This window comes from Mustela nigripes, chromosome 12 (assembly GCF_022355385.1).
Source record: "Mustela nigripes isolate SB6536 chromosome 12, MUSNIG.SB6536, whole genome shotgun sequence".
In the NCBI taxonomy this organism is placed as follows: domain Eukaryota; kingdom Metazoa; phylum Chordata; class Mammalia; order Carnivora; family Mustelidae; genus Mustela; species Mustela nigripes.
This window is the reverse complement of record NC_081568.1, coordinates 83,458,076-83,474,378: the sequence shown is the minus strand read 5'-3', so window position 1 is coordinate 83,474,378 and position 16,303 is coordinate 83,458,076. Positions and strand designations below refer to the sequence as shown.

General features: G+C 43.8%; 1 protein-coding gene across 2 annotated transcripts in view; it reads right to left on the bottom strand.

Moving 5' to 3' along the window:
* Positions 1 to 16,303, bottom strand: part of STK32A (serine/threonine kinase 32A) — a 132,492-nt gene that overhangs the window by 29,297 nt on the left and 86,892 nt on the right. For both annotated transcript variants that reach the window (XM_059417858.1, XM_059417859.1), the window contains exons 6-7: positions 8,841 to 8,878; positions 1,313 to 1,402 (exon numbers count right to left, since the gene is read on the bottom strand). In XM_059417858.1, coding sequence (XP_059273841.1) covers positions 1,313 to 1,402; positions 8,841 to 8,878 — 128 coding nt within the window. The remainder of the gene's footprint in view (positions 1 to 1,312; positions 1,403 to 8,840; positions 8,879 to 16,303) is intronic.

The window sequence follows — 16,303 nt, the reverse complement described above, 5'->3', positions numbered from 1 at the left end:
CCGGCTAATCCACACCCCTCACCCCGACACACACTCAAACTCTGCTGTCCATCTGTCTCCTAATGTTATGCTCCCTGGGTAGGCTTAGCTCCAACCTCAACCAACCCCATGGACAACTCGGGCTCTGTGGGTACCAGGACCCGTCAGCATGTACGGCAACGACCCAGACGGTCATCAAACATGGAGTCGGGTCTCTCGCCTCACAGTCACCCACAGACTTTCCAGAGAATTCTCTTCGAGATCTCACCTATCTTAAGAGGGGAGAGCAGAAAAGTCCTTCTTCCTGAATCCCTCTGGGGAAAGGACAGCAGTTCTCCCTTTACGTTTCTCAGGGTGGGTGGGAGGCAAGGCTAGTTGTGCCAGAATGGCATCCACGCAGAGAGACGCCAACAGGAGCACTTAGAATTTGTAGTAATTTGTGAATGTTAATATAATTAAATGTGAGACCTTGTTGACAGTTTTGGCACCTAACCTTAGCCTTTTAGTCTTTTGAGTCTTCAGGCAAAATCCAGTTCCCCATCTTTAATAAGGAGAACCCACGGGTTTGTCATGGGGCTGAAACTACAGGGAAAATGACATCTGGGAGGTGCTGCATGGACTTTCCAGCCCTAGGCGTGTGATGTGGGGTTATGTAAATGATGGGTATGGTAGTACTTAGGTCATATATCACTGTCCGATTTATTACTGCACCTTCTATTTTTTATTTTTAAGATCTTATTTTTTTATTTAAGAGAGTGCTCATGAGTGGGAGGAGGGGCAGAGAGGGAGGGAGAGGGACATGCAGACTCCACGTGAAGCAGGATGCAGGGCTTGACTTTGTGACCCCGAGATCATGGTCTGAGCCAAAACCAACTGATTAAGCCACCCAGGCGCCCCTGATTCTACTTTTAAAAACTCTCCTCTGTAGAAGGGAAGCTCCATGAGCTGGAGACCTTGTGTATTTTGCTCACTTACAAGGTCGCCAGCACTTGATACCATGCCATGCCCACAGAAGCAATTAGTCATGTTTATTCAATTAACTACTACTCTTTGATAGGAAGTGGGTAGAAGCTGTCCTTAGCAACTCCTAAAACAGTGTTTCGAGGCATCATCGGTAGCTCTCCTGAATCAAGGTCAGATTGGGCGCTCGCTAAACAGAGCCTCCCAAGGCTCATCTCAGACCCGTGAACTCAGAAGTTCCTTGGGTCAGGTCACAGGGGAACCTGGCATTCCTCGCGGCGAGTGCCTGCGGATGACTGACCCCAGAATAAATGTCTACCAGAACAAAAAAGCCAAGCCTTGCTCTTAGCACCGCCGCTCGCAGAGCCCGTACCCATGTAAGGCTTGGTGCCTGCTACAGTGGTGAGTCGCATCTCCCCGTGCAGCATTGCGGCGATGTTGAAGTCCGTGATGTGCACATGCCCTGGAGAGACAAAAGCACCACATAGAATGTTAAGCCCCATTCAGCTCCATGGCACAGCCATGCTTCTGAGAGCCTCTTGGAGCTTCGTTTGTCAGTTTTTGCGTGCCGGTTACAAGTGGGGTCCAGGCAGCAGCGGCACAATTATTCTGCCCTCAAGACTAGCATAGTCACCAACCAGCTGAGCATCTGCTGGTAAACCTGCAGATCAATCTCAGAAAGTTTTAACCTGTGTGGTTAAGAGCTCACACCTTGGTAATTCTACTTACCACTTTTTGTTGGCAACATTTTAACAGGATAATACCTGTGAGCATTGAGAGGGAGGCAGTCTAGAGGTGTTCTACTTCGAATTTCCAAGCGTTTTTTTTCTAAGTGTCTCTTAGGGGATTTTTTTTTTTCCCCAGAGATAAATATTGCTACTATAAAGCTGACACAAATATGGATACATGTATTTATTTCTTTGCCAAGCAAGATAGTTTAGGTTATCCTCTACCCACCCGCAACAAAATAATGTATTAAGGGAAGGCAGGGGCCGGAAAGTCAAGTTTTATTTATACAGAGGCTATGTAATGAGCTCTGGGCAGTGAGCCAAGAGACCTGAGTTCTGCCCCGAGCTCTGCCCCTAATATATCATGGACTTTCAGTCCCTTTTCTATGTTGAACCCAAGTTTCTTTTTGTAAAAAAAAAAAAAAAAAAAAGAAAGAAAGAAAGAAAAGGAAAAAAGAAAAAGAAGCAGGTGGACTAGCCCATCTCTAGGGTCTCTCTCAGTTCTGACACTCATGACATAGAGCGTGTGTCTAACACTGACGTTCCACAAGAAACAGCCCCTGCAAAATGTGTAGGGCCTTGCATTTCTGCCTGGAAGGTGGAAGAGAGCCGTAACAGCAGCCTAGGCAGACCGCCCGTTATGTTAGCTGTTGGCACAAAACTCATAATGCTTTCAGAGGCCCTCAAAGTGTTGGCATTTCCATTTTCGTGCTCTGTGGTTTTGATGAGACATGGCTCCAACTGGAGGGGATGGCATCTGATTCTTCTTCTGTGTCTCACAGTCCACACTCCCCACTACCAAACCTCTCAGTCTGCCCCCTGATAGCGTCCAGTGAGCTGCTGAAGACAAACTGCACTGCCTTTGTTGCTGGGGTTTTGTTTTGTGCAAAGAAGTGTTTTGTGTCGCTGATGCGATGACATTTTAATAAAGTAAGAGTAGCACTTGTCCGGCTGAAAGTTGAAGGTATTCTTGCCGAATGTACCAACAGATAATTTTGATAACTCTTCTATCATCATATAGGTTGTCTCTTGTTTTTCCTTCTTTCTTTCTTTCCTTCCTTTTTTCCTTCCTTCCTTCCTCTGTGTCATGCTCAAGTGGTTCTCTGATGCAAATTAGGTCAGCCTCAGCCTGGAGACACTGTCCTTAAGCAGAGCTTGTTCTCTGGAGTCAGACTGCCTGGCTTCAAGTGCAAGTTCAACCATGAACGCGCTGTGTTACCTTAAAAGGTGACACCTGCTCTGTACAGTTGGGATGGCAACAGGAGTTTTCTTACAAGTTACTGGGGAAGACCAAATCAAATAATACCGTGAAAAATAATACCGCTCAGCACTTGGAAGGAAGAAAGTGTTCAGCTGTTGCTCTTTCTCATCATCAGAAACCCCAGCGCCCTTTTGCCGAACACACGTGCCTGGACTTGACCCTGCTGAGACTCGGCTAGCCGTGGGATTGGGAGGAGAGCCAGGCATGCATGTTAGAAACAACCAGAAACTCCACAGGTGATTCAGACGTGCAGCCGGGCAGGGGACCCTCTACTTCAGTGTGAGTGGGTGTCCGGAGCCGCCTCAATCCTGAGATTATCCACGCTCTTGTAGAAATAAAAGGTAGAGGAGGATGTTTCTGAGCCCCATGATGCTGCAAGCGTGGCCTGCTGACCAGCAGCCCTGGCTTCACCTGGGAACCTGCTAGAAATGCTCCACCTGAGCACCACCCCCAGCCTTCCAAATTAGAAACCAGGGTGAGATCCCAGTGTTTAAACAAGCCTCCCAGGCGGTCCTGAGGCTCAATAAAGCTTGACACCACTCCTTTAAAGTAGGACCTGGCATGGTGGAAGATCCTGGCCCAGTGAGTACTCATCACATATCTTCTGAATTTGTTGATGGAATGCTGACTTTTACCTTTCAGTCGTATTTACATGTATCTGATGAATTGCCATTTTCCAACAGCGTAGCCTGGTGAAATAGTCCCTCTTTAACAGAAAAGATGTTTGTGGTTAATTTCACCAGGCTAAGAAGTAGCAGAGCTGGGATTAGAATTGAGAATTTGGTGTAGGACCCCTTTATTGAGTTATGAATTTCCCCAAAACGTTTTGTGCTTTATCACAAGACCGAAGACCTGGATGCACGGAAACAGTCCCTTCCTGGTTGGCTCAGGGTCTATCTCCCTGCCTACTTGGGAGGGGGGCAGTATGGGTGGGGAGAAATTGTGTGAGGGCCAGGATCCACTGGAACCTGGAGTCCGGTGCTCTTAGCTAAACAGCATAAGGAGAACCCCATGGAGTCTGTCGATACTGGCCCTAAACCGCAGTTCCAGGCCCAGAGTGCTCCCATACCTGGCACCTGGTCCTCCCTCTGCCAGGCACCCCCTCCTGCCCTTCGCCCCATGAAAATAAACTTAAGTGCCTGCTCACAGCAGAAGTGTCGGTCACCAGCTGGTTGAGGGACATGGGAATTGCCTTGGGAATGGAGGACCATTAGCTGAGGCCCTAACACAGAATTTCTGTGTTTCATTTTGTGTCACAGAAATTCTGTGACTTTCTCAACCTCTTACACCTGGTCATTTTTTGCCGTGGGGCTGCTCTGTGCCTCGAAGTAAGTTCAGTAACAGCCTTAGCCTCTACCCTCTAGAGGCTGATAGCACTTCCCACTCCTGGAATCCTGACCATGAAAAATGTCTCCAGACTTTGCCAGATGTCCTGCAAGGGGACAGAAAGTAGAGCAAAACCATCCCCACTTAGAACCACTGCCTTAGTGTGGGGTTTTTCAGATATAAGGCTCAGAATTTCCTGGTTTATTTCTCTAGGAAAGCATTTTTGCCTTTTCTTTTCACCTCTGTACCTAGAGACACAGCAGCACAATAAAACTGAATTAATAGCATGGAGTCCTTTAATTCAACTATCAATATAAAAATATTTACTTATTTATTTTAGAGAGAGAGAGAGAAAGAGCACAGAGGGGAGGGGCAGAGGTCTCCCTCTGTCTATGCTGAGTGTGGAGCCTGACATGGGGCTCGATCCCACGACCCTGAGTTCATGAGCTGAGCCAAAACCAAGAGTCGGACACTTAACCGACTGCACCACCCAGGCGCCCCTACACAATTTTTTTCTTAAAAAAGAGGCTTCACACTAGATTTTTAGGCCCATTTTGGGACTCAGCAAGGAAGAGGCTGTTCAGGTAGCACGCTTAGTACTTCCTCCTACCCCCAGACTGAGTTTTTGCCTTTCTCCGTTCCCTGGGACTAGGGATGATATTAAGGAAACTAAATTATAGATGATGCCATAGTTGTTTCCTGAGATATGCCAGGCAGACATTATTGTTCCTCTGGATGCAGCATTTATTTCCTGAATAATTTAAGACAAACACAAAAATTCAGACACTATGGAATTGATAGAACTGGATAGGGTACTTAAGTTGGTAGGATATGAAAATATCTATCACAACGATTGACGATGAGCTATCCGAGATCTAATGTCAGCCTGGGCTCTGAACTAGCAAATGAGACGTTTGGGAAGAACAGGAACAGGTATGCTCTAAATTAAAAACACTTTTTTTCAGTCCCGCTCTGAATGTTCATTGACACGGTGGAAAGATTCTCCATTTTTACAAAGGGCTTCAGCTCCTTTAAATTTCAGTCTTTTCTGATGAATACAAACCCATATGAATCAGTAAGAATAAAATAAATTTTCCGCCTGTTGCCGAATGGTGCTGAATTAAAATGTGAGCGATGTGGTGTGATACGGAGTCGCTTGGAGGAGCCGGCATAGGAGGCCTGTGGGAGATAGGCAGTTATCCTTCAGGGTTGCTAAAATCCCCATGTGAAAGGGACGTGTGATGGCCTATCGGGCTAAAACATTATAAATGCGGACGGAGAGGACAAATGAGGGTTTCAAATAAGAGACATGGAAAATCATGCCAGTGGCCACTCAAAAAGGCACCCGTTGATTTGTGGGGCAGTTGATTCGGACAGGAGCATCTCTACAGAATGTGTTCAGAGCTGGGGGTTACCAGGGATGTATCATTTAAGAGTGCTTAGTTACGGTCCCTGAGCAATGCCCGAAAGGCTTGGTTTCTCAGAATCTGCGAAAACAGGGAGTAACCTTTAAAAATTATGTTCTTCAGAAAGGGATCCCCAGGACAATGTTTAAACAATAGCTCTCAACTTTTTTTTTTTTTATTTGTCTGCTTCTAGCCCATTCACAGATCTGTTCCTTTCCAAAACAATGTTTCTCTTACTAGTGATTTTCAAGTTGCATTCAGGGTGAAAAAATAATACAAAAAAGTCCTCTCAATTCATTGTTGAAACCCAAAACCTTAAGAGTGAAAGGGTCATTATAAATAGTTCACCGGGTAACAGGGGTAGACTGGGGCAGTCCCACCGGCTGACTGGGATGGCGGCTCATACTCCCTGAACAACAGAGCCCCAGCCCTAGCAAGAGTAAAATGCCTCCCAAAGTGGGTTTAGGCCCCTGCGCCCAGGAGGGAAAATCAGAAGAGACCACTGAAGGCATAGCTGCCTGAGTATTAGTACTGAGCAAAACTGCATAAACATAAGAGCTAAGAAGAAGGTACACAGAAGCTTTGGCATATCCCTTCTGGAACCAAAATAATTCTTTCTAAAAAAACTTTTCTTATTTTTAGATTTTACTTATTTATTTGAGAGAGAGAGAGAGAGCACAAGCAATGGGATGGGGAGGGCAGAAGAAGAAGTAGACTCCCCACTAAGCAGGGAGCCTGACGCAGGTCTCTATCCCAGGACCCTGGGATCATGCCCTGAGCTGAAGGCAGCCACTCAACTGACTGAGCCAACCAGGCGCCCCAAAATATTTCTTTAGAGAGACAAGTAAGGGCCTGGTTCTCACTGACCACCTGCTATAGACACAGCCACATAAAACAAGATGAAGAAGCTTTGGCTTCCTTCTGTAAGGAAGAAAGTCACTACTACGTCATGGAATTATACTAATAGTTATCTTCTGAGTGATTTCCTTGTGGCAGACACTGCAATCAGCACTTTATAAATAGTATGCTTATTCATTTTTATGGTGACTCTAAGAATTAATTACTCTTTGAGTTCCTCAAGAAACTGAGATTCAGAAAAGATTTAGATAGATAGTCTGTGGAAACTCTCAGAGCTCATGATTCATGAGGGGGTGAAACTGGGTCTTGAACTCAGGCAACTGGGCCCCAGAATCCATACTCTTAACTGTAACATCACACAGTTCTTCTTTACATGAGGGTAGTTTCTAAGGCAGGTAAACTTGAAGATTAATTTATTTCGGGACCATTCTCCTAATCTACAATGACCAAGCTCACAAGAAAATGAGGAGGAGAAAGAAGTCCAATGAGAGAGGATCAGCTGACTTTATGGTGGAAATAAGATGAAGCCATGTTTGAAGCCCAAGATAAAAACATTGTTCTCTGAATGGAAGGTGAGTCTCGAAAAGGTTGTGGGCACAGGACCTGTCTGTCTCCATTCAGGGACTCAACAAGTGGTAGAATAATATACTATACACAAAGGCAACTGGAAAGGGGAGCAGGTGGGGACAGAACCCCAGATTGTGTTCTGCCTAACCAACCATGTACCTTCATGAGGCTGGGGTGGGGAGACAGAGAACCTTTTTCTAAATGGGGCAGAGGTGGCCTCTGTGGGTGAGGGGAGGCCCTCCCCACAACTGTGAAGCTCCACAGGGTTTATCTGCACCAGGTGAGAGAGGCTCTGCCTCTTCTCTGAGGCACAGGCAGCTGGTGTTCTCTGGAAAGTCACCTTCACGCCAAGTCTCACTATACTAATAGTTATCTTCTGAGTGGAGATAACTATTTTGGAGATTCTGAGCATCTGCTCCTAAGTGTCAGAAGCAGTAAAGGGAAGGAAGGAATTAGGCACTGGAAGAAAGTAGAAAAAATCTTTTTAGACAGTCCATAAATAAATAATGACCCTGAGCTTCTAAATTAGAGGTCATACACAAAAGTGTTTCTTAGCCCTCTGAGCACCGGTGGGGTCTGGCAAATCAGGTTGAAAATGCAGCAAGGTAAATAAGTAATGAGCAATGGAAGGTACTTGGAGGGGCAGACCCACTGCAAATCTCTTTTGTAAAAGTCCAATGAATAAGGAGCCCTGCACACTTGGGACTCCCTCATCCAACAGCTTCCAGAACCTATCAAAAAGATCTTAGTGCCCCTCTAACATTTATAACCTGCAGGCCATGTGTCCTAGGGGTCTGCCTTGATGGACCAGTATATCCAAATAGACAATTAAAAGAAACAGTGGGAAGAGACGGCACACAATAATCGTGGCTGGCGAAAGCTTGCTCTCGGGATGTCCATAATCTGTGTTTCTTGGGTTTCTGGCATTCACTGATCACCTTCATGGTTATTGCCAAATCCTTGTATCACTTTCCCATCCAGCTGCCACATACACTGTTGTCCGCTTCATCTTCTTTTTTAAATTGATGAGCTTTCTTCAACTGAAAAATCTCTGGACAGAAACTTGGTATCTCTTCTGCAAATGGGAAACAAATTTTCCCAAAAAGCGTGAAAGTAGATGCAATGTGAACAAAATGGTGTCACTAATCATTCCGTAGATACTCTTGTCTGCCTCCTACTCTGAGCTTGAGGCTTCTGCTTTATTAAAAGAGGGAGGGGCACCTGGGTGGCTCAGTGGGTTAAGCCTCTGCCTTCAGCTCAGGTCATGATCTCAGGGTCCTGGGATTGAGCCCCACTTCGGGCTCTCTGCTCAGCAGGGAGCCTGCTTCCTCCTCTCTCTGCCTGCCTCTCTACCTAGTTGTGATTTCTGTCTGTCAAATAAATAGATAAATAAAAAGAGGGAGATGGCTTTAGAAAGATAGTAAGGCAAATTAGCACCAAACAAACTGTGACGGTTTTCTTGGGAAAAAAAAAATCAATAGAAGCTTAACAAAGTTGAAAAGGGAGAGACTTTTTCTCATTCTGTAAATATCATCTTATTTAAGGGTATTAAATAAGGGGTACTAACACTCCTGCTACGATAAAGAAGTCTATCCATCTTGTCTCTCACACCCATCATATCAAGTTTGTGCATAGAACTCAACTGAATCAAGCAGGGCCTTTGCTGCATGTAATCCTTCGCTGGGGTAATCCCCTTTGTCCCAAGTGCTTTTCTATGTGCAAGTCATGTTCATTGCAAACAAGTCATTTACTTACCATGTTCATCGAGCAAAATATTGTCAGGCTTCATATCCCTAGGGGAGTGAAAGGAAAAGAAAAAGTTGCTCAAAATCAAACAAACTAGAACTACAGGATAAAAGTGAAAATGCACAGGAGTTCCAAGTAGGGTAGAAACAATGAGCCAGCCTGTCATCATTCCAGCTCCCACGGTGAATCTCGGACATGGTCACCATGAAGATCCCCAAGTTCTAGATCAGCAAACAAGGGCTTAAAGAGGTTAAGCACCTTAACTCAAGGTCAGAGAATTAGTTAAAGGAAGAACTGTGCTTTGAGCTTGAGTCCCTCTCATTTGAAAGCTCACATTTTAAAAAAATTAACATATAATGTATTATTTGCTTCAGGGGTACAGATCTGTGATTCATCAGTCTTACACAATTCACAGCACTCACCATAGCACATACCCTCCCCAGTGTCCATCATCCAGCCACCCCATCCCTCCATCAACCCTCAGTTTTTTTCCTGAGATTAAGAGTCTCTTATGGTTTGTCTCCCTCTCTGGTTTTGTCTTGTTTCATTTTTTTCCTCTTTGAAAGTTCACATTCTTAAATTCTTAAGTAGTCTATGACCCATAAACATGTGGGTATAGCTCCTAGGGGCACGGGGCAATTAAATTGCCATAAGATAGTAACACTCCTTATCTTTTTCATCTATGTCACAGGACTGAAGGTTAAGACTCTACAAAATAAGAGGAAAAGATGATACCTAATATGGTTGTATTATAAAGTTGCAGAAATTGGAAACTTTTTCAGGATGATGTTTTAATGCGTCTAGTTTCTTTAGTAAGTATTATTGCTGGGGTAAAGGAGTGGGACTCCTCTTGCAGACACTAATGAGATTGTTAAATCCAGAGGAGAGAACAAAACTCACCTTCTTCCATGAAGGGAGTGGTTTGATGGTAAATGTGTAGAGAAGCAGCCCACAACACTTTCAGAGTCCTTACCACCAAGTATCGGTGTGAGCAGCACTCATCAAGCAGAGAACAGCTCTGCCGTTTGTAAGGGCTGTTGCTTCTGCTTTCCCAGAGTTTTATTGTCCTTCCCTAATGCACCATTAAAGCCCTTCAGCCTAAATTCACAAAAGCCATTAAAGATAAAATTCTGCAATAGGTTTTGGGGATGCATTTTCAGCCCAGTCGAGTGGCTTTTATGCCCCCAGAATAAGGTGACCTTAGTCTTGGACAGACCGAGCATGTCAGTGTCCTCTTTTCTTGAAAATATTAGCGAATAACAAGCCCCGGACCTACAAGCAGAACGATGTGTACATCACATTAACGTGCAGGTACATGGACAGGCTCATGAACTTGGACTAGTTTCTTATTTTGCTTGTGAGGTTCCTAACATGAATTCTGGCTTCCTCGGTGAACCTCTGTATGTGTGGCTCATTTTTCTCTGGTGCAGGGTACAACTGGCTAAAAAGAGTGTTGAAGGGTTTCAGACTGCCTCTTTCTATGGCTAACTCTCTCTCTGTATTGCAAACTCCACCCCAAACCCTTTGATGGATTCCACTGTTTCTAGAATTATGCAGTCCAAACTCACACATATGAAATAAAGTCCCTTTCATCATCTGGCTCCTGGGCTCCTGCCACACAGAAGCACATGGGGTTTCCCCCTCCCCCACCATGCTCCCTGCATCCCCTCACCTTCTGCTGTTGTTTTGCCTGAAACAGAGCTCTCTCACCATGGGCTCAGAAAAAGCAGATTCATCCCTCGACTCAGAGCTCCAATGCCACTTCCTACAGGAAGGCTTCTCTGAATTTCCAGTTCTGAGTCACTGCCACCTCCTGTGTGACCTGCATCTTATACTTCATCCATCATAACATTTATCATGCTTATATTTATTTTTCTCCAATTGGATCATAAACTCCTGAGGTCAGGGATGGTTTCTAGTTGAATGTCCTGTTCCGTTACATAGGCTCACAGTGGCTGGTAGGCAGTGAATGACTAAATGATACCAGGAGGATTTCTAGAGACTTCAAGGAGGTTAATCCTAACGCTATAAACCAGAGCACTAATGATGCACCATCAGATACCATGCAAGGCAAACCGGGTATTAGGTATTAGGCTCTTTTTCCTTCTTTGAGACCGGCCCCAGTGATTTTTTTTTTTTTCTTTCAAAAAGGAGGTCCCATGGAGCTTTGCTGGGAGGGAAGACACTTGGGTATGGCAAGATTAGCATAATGACTTCTTTGCCTGAGTTTATGAGGGCTCTATGAGAAAAATGACTTGCTGCAGGTTTGACACTTCGGGAACTTTCTGTGAAATCATCGAGTCTCATTTTTCTTAAGTATCAAAGCCACATGTCATTACATCCATTACCTTTCCCAGAAGCCACCTGGAAGCTTAAAGAATAATGCAGAGATCAGAGAGATCGTGTGATACTTCTTAGTTCGATCTTAAGATTCGTTTATTCATTGAATACTTACTACCTTGATAAACCACTGTGCTAGAATAAAGGAAATATAAATGAAATCTAGTTCTTTCTGAGATGGAGAGGGTAAGAAAAGTTCATAAGGAACCATGCCAAAAGGTTTACAGTGGTAAATGAGCATGTTTACTACTAAATTCAGAGAAGGAAGAAGAGGAAAATATAAGACAGATATTTAAAAAGTGGACTTTTGTGGCACCTGGGTGGCTCAGTGGGTTAAGGCCTCTGCCTTAGGCTCAGGTTATGATCCCAGGGTGCTGGGATCAAGCCCTGCATCGGGCTCTCTGCTCAGCAGAGAACCTGCTTCTTCCTCTCTCTCTGCCCGCCTCTCTGCCTACTTGTGACCTCTGTCTGTCAAATAAATAAATAAAATGTTTTAAAAAAAATAAAAAGTGGACTTTTAACATAAAAATAAAGTGTATAAACACAGATTCTGAGTACACAGCTTCCCCAAAATGTGACGCGGTCACTTCTAAGTCACTACAGGGTAAACGGTAGTATTGTTTATTCACATATTCACATATTCACCAGAAGAGCATGAAAATAAACCCCTTGTACTATATTAAAATTCCTGATAGAACAAGTAAACATTTTCTAGGTTTGAAATTTAGCACCACTTCCTTATCTCTTTAGCCTGGTTAAATAATACTAAGTGTGCGAGAACTTCTAAGCTGTTTCTTTCACTTAAGGGGAACTATGTTTATAATATGTGTATACTATGGTTTAACCCCATGGTTATGTTTAGAATCACCTGGCAGGGCTCTAAACCCCCTGGGTTCTCTGTCCTAGTCAGCCCTGGGGCAGTCAGACTGTCTGTGGCCAGGCCTAGCTGTCTGTCTGAAAACAAACAGAAACTTCTAGGACTTTCTGATGTACAGTCATCTTCAGCAATACCATCCACAGGACTTGTCCACAGCCAAGGACATCAATCCGATTTTAATCTATGAACCTCTTGGAAGCTTATCTATGAACCAAAAGGCACCAGAAAAGTACAGCACTTAGCATTTTTGACAAAATTCTTTGGTTAAGGTATACACGGAGGACTCTTACATCTTGCATATAATCAGCAGGTCACGAATGAGTTCCCTCTCTTTTGCTATCCGTCATTCTTGCTGATGACAATGTCTTGTGGATGTTCCGTTGAATCTCCCAGCACTCAGTCCCCCAAGTTACCTACAGTTATTTTTCTGTCTCTGGACCCCTCTTGTTTCCTTACTCCTATGTCCTATAATTGTTCCTTTGCTGTTACAACAGCCCACTCCTGATGCACCTCACCTTCTATCCAATCCACCTCCCAAGCTGGCACATGCAGCACCCTAAGGCCACCAATTATTAACTCTGTCACTTTGCATTCATGCATCACAACTCTCACTCATATCCTCAGTTCGTTCCACAGCCATCGTTAACATTCCTTGTAGAAATCTTTAAATTCTCTTACCCCCTTCAACTATACTCACCTATTAGAACTCCAGTATTGGTTAAACCCAGCTCCCCCGTTCTTTTCACCTACACCACACTCTTGAACTTTCCTAGAATGGGTCACAGTTGTATTGATTTCTCATTCAAAGTCATGGCCACACATCTCAAGCCAGCATCAGCGTTCCAAGCCATAGGGAGATCCCTTCTCCAAGAGGAGCACTGCACACTTTCCCACTGCCTTCATGTCTCTTCCACATTCCTTCCCCTTCCTCTCAGCTGAAGACTGAGCCGTCTTCACAAAGACAAGGGATCTACCCCGAAGTCTACCAATCTCCTTATTTCTATACCCATACTTATGACCTTTCCTCCAGTTATACTAGATGAAAAGTCCCTATACCTATCCCAGTCAACTCTTCTCCAGGGGCTCCAGATCTTGTCTTTTCTCATCTTCTCACAGATTTCTCCAAGCTAGGTATTCCTTCTCCTATACCTTCCCTTTCTACCTCATGTTATGATTGAGTCTCTTGGAAATAACTTCCCTCATGCCTAGTGACCTCCACTTGTTGTCCAAGTTTACTGCTTTCCTTTGTAATAACAACTCTGAGTTGAGTGGTTAATAGGTGAGAAACTAGAAACAGCATTTCCATTCTTCTCCTCAGTTATTCTGACCAGGCTTCCCTCCCCTCTACTTCCTGAAACTGCCTGTCAAGTACATTGATGACCTCCAGCTTCCCAAAACCACTGGGTGCACTGTTATTTATCATGCTTAACTTCTCTGTGATTGAACATTCCTTCCCTTCTGACCTATTTTATTCTTGTGGCTTGCAAAAAGCCCCATTCTCCTGGTTTTCCTCCTGCCACAGAGATTCCTCCTCAATCTTTGTCTGTAGGTATCTTCTTGGTTCAACCTTTAAATGATGAGATTCCCCAGAGCTCAGTCATATATACAACTACTCTCCACTTAAGTTATTTCATTTAGTCCTGTGATTTTAAATATTATATATATTTTATAAATATATATACATCTGTATATATCTGTATATATACACATATGTGTGTGTGTGTGTGTGTGTGTGTGTGTGTATGTGTATGTATATAAAATCTGTATCCCTGACTCTGGAATTCTAGATTAATAATATATCAAGCTTTCTGCTTGATGTTTCCATCTGTATGTCTAACAGCCAGGATAAATATAATATGTTCTAAAGAGAAGCTCTGATATTTATCCACATTCCACACAAACACCCAAACCCTCTTATTCCAGAATTCCTTACCCTAGTACATGGCCCCATAATTCTCCCATTGTAAAAATGAAAATCTTGAGATGATGATTATTATTATTATTATTATTTAGGGAGAGAGAGGAAATGGGCACACAAGCAGGGGGAGAGGGAGAGAGAAAATCTTAAGCAGCCTCCACGTTCAGTGTGGAGCCTGACATGGGGGTCGATCTCATGACCCTGAGATCACGACCTGAGACAAAATCAAGGGTCAGATGCTTAACCAACTGAGCCACCCAGTGGCCCATCCTGAGATCATCCTTAATTCTTTCTTTAACTCATAACACCAGTCCTTCAACAACTCTTGGTAACTTTACCTTTGAAGTAGAATTATTGAAAACAGTATGGCAGTTTCTCAAAAAATTAAATATGGAAATTAACATATGATCCCACAATTGTCTTTCTATTGATCTATACCCAAAGGAATTGAGAGGCAGGCCCTTGAACAGATAACTGTGTATCTATATTTGTAGCAGGACTGCTCACAGTAGTCAAGAAGTAGAAATAAACCAACTATCCATCCATGGGGGAAGGATCAACAAAATGTTGTGTGTACAGACAGTGGAATCCAGCTTTAAAAAGGAATGGTGTTCTGATGCAGGCTCCAACATGGTTGAATTGTAAAGACATTATACAAAGTGAAATATGCCAGACACAGGGACAAACATGGTATGACTCCACATACACGAGGTACTTAGAATAGTCAGATTCACAGAGAAAGAAAACAGGATAGTGGTTAGCAAGGGCTGGGATGAAGAGGGAAGGGTAATCGATGTCTAATGGGTATGGAGTTTCAGTTTGGGGTGATGAAAAATTTCTGGAGGTGGATGGAGATGGCGGCCTAGCAGCGTGAGTGTACTTCAGGTACTTTGTCTCTTGCAAATCATTAACATGATTTTATTTTGTATATATTTTGCTACAATAAACATAACTATAATTACCATTTCCACTGCTACCATTATATCTCACAGTTGAAGTATTTTAGTAGGACCTTCTTGCTTCTCCTATAGCCCCCTGATAATCCACTAACCACAAAGCATCCGGAGCAGCAGTGTTCATGACACACAGCTTCCCTGAACAACATCATCTGGCTCCCAACCCCCAGGGAAGAAAATCTAAGCCGTTCATTGCTGGCATCATATGGCCTCTGTGTACGCTAGCCCCACACAGCCCTGAGCACCACACAAGAGCCTCCTGTCCCTGCCACACCCCCTGCTCCAGCTGCTCTGGTCCACCTTACCCCTCTGCACAGATGGCCCCCTCTGCCTGCAGTCCTGCTCTCCTAGACCTTCACTTGGTTCACCACTGCCCATCACTTCAGGTCTCTGCTAAAACATCATCTCCTCCTCCAAGTTCTTTCCTGACCACTCGACTTAGAGTAGCCTCCCCCACCATCCTTACCTCTTGACTTCCATCTTGTGTTCTGTGCAGCACTTAACATTGTTTTCTTATTTACTTATGATTTTTTTTACCCCCACTGGAATGCAAGTTCTTAGAAAAAGGACATCTTTTCTGTATTGCTCAATGCTATAACTCCCAGGCTCGTAGAAGTGCCCAGAACAAAGAAAGGGCTTAAGTAAATATTTGTCATAGAAATGCATGCATCTGGTCCCTTGTCTTCTCAGACTTCTGGAAAATAAGCCATGTATTTCTTTTCTTCTTAAGAAGAGAGAGGAAAAACAGAACAAAAAGCCCTCTCTCTGTCCCCGATGCACTGTATTTACTGTTGGTCAACTAAAACATCAATCATTTTTATTAAGTTTGAGTGGATATTAGAGTAAGTGTAAGGAAAAAGTGATTTCTGCACAATTAGAGTCTGCAATTTCAGAGAGGGGCTACAGAATTTGGGGGGGTGGTAAGTTGCAGTTCTAGGGACACACACTCTGTAGAAATTCTTCATTCCATCTTGATTCAATGAAACAGAAAAGGCTGAATCAGCAGATGCCCACTGTGGCAACTATAAATAACACCGTAGAAATACAAGGCTCGCTGCAGTGGGGTCCAAGATGGGACTGATCTGTCTGCCATTCTCACTTGAATGACTTTACAAGACATTAGCAGAACTTAATAGGCTAATTACATCCCTTCCTTGCTCCTACCCTGGGATCAAGTTGTTCACCCTGCAATCCTATATGGGGTATTGTGAGATCAGGGGACAAGAAAATCCATGCATCCAAACCATAGTCAAGCCCTTCTGTGTCTGTGGCTTTCTGAGAGATCTACAGTTGGGGTTTTGTTCTTTGTTACATAATGTGCTCTTATACTGGACCCTCTCCAAATTCTTCTTCTTCTTTTTCTTTTTCTTTTTTTTTTAAT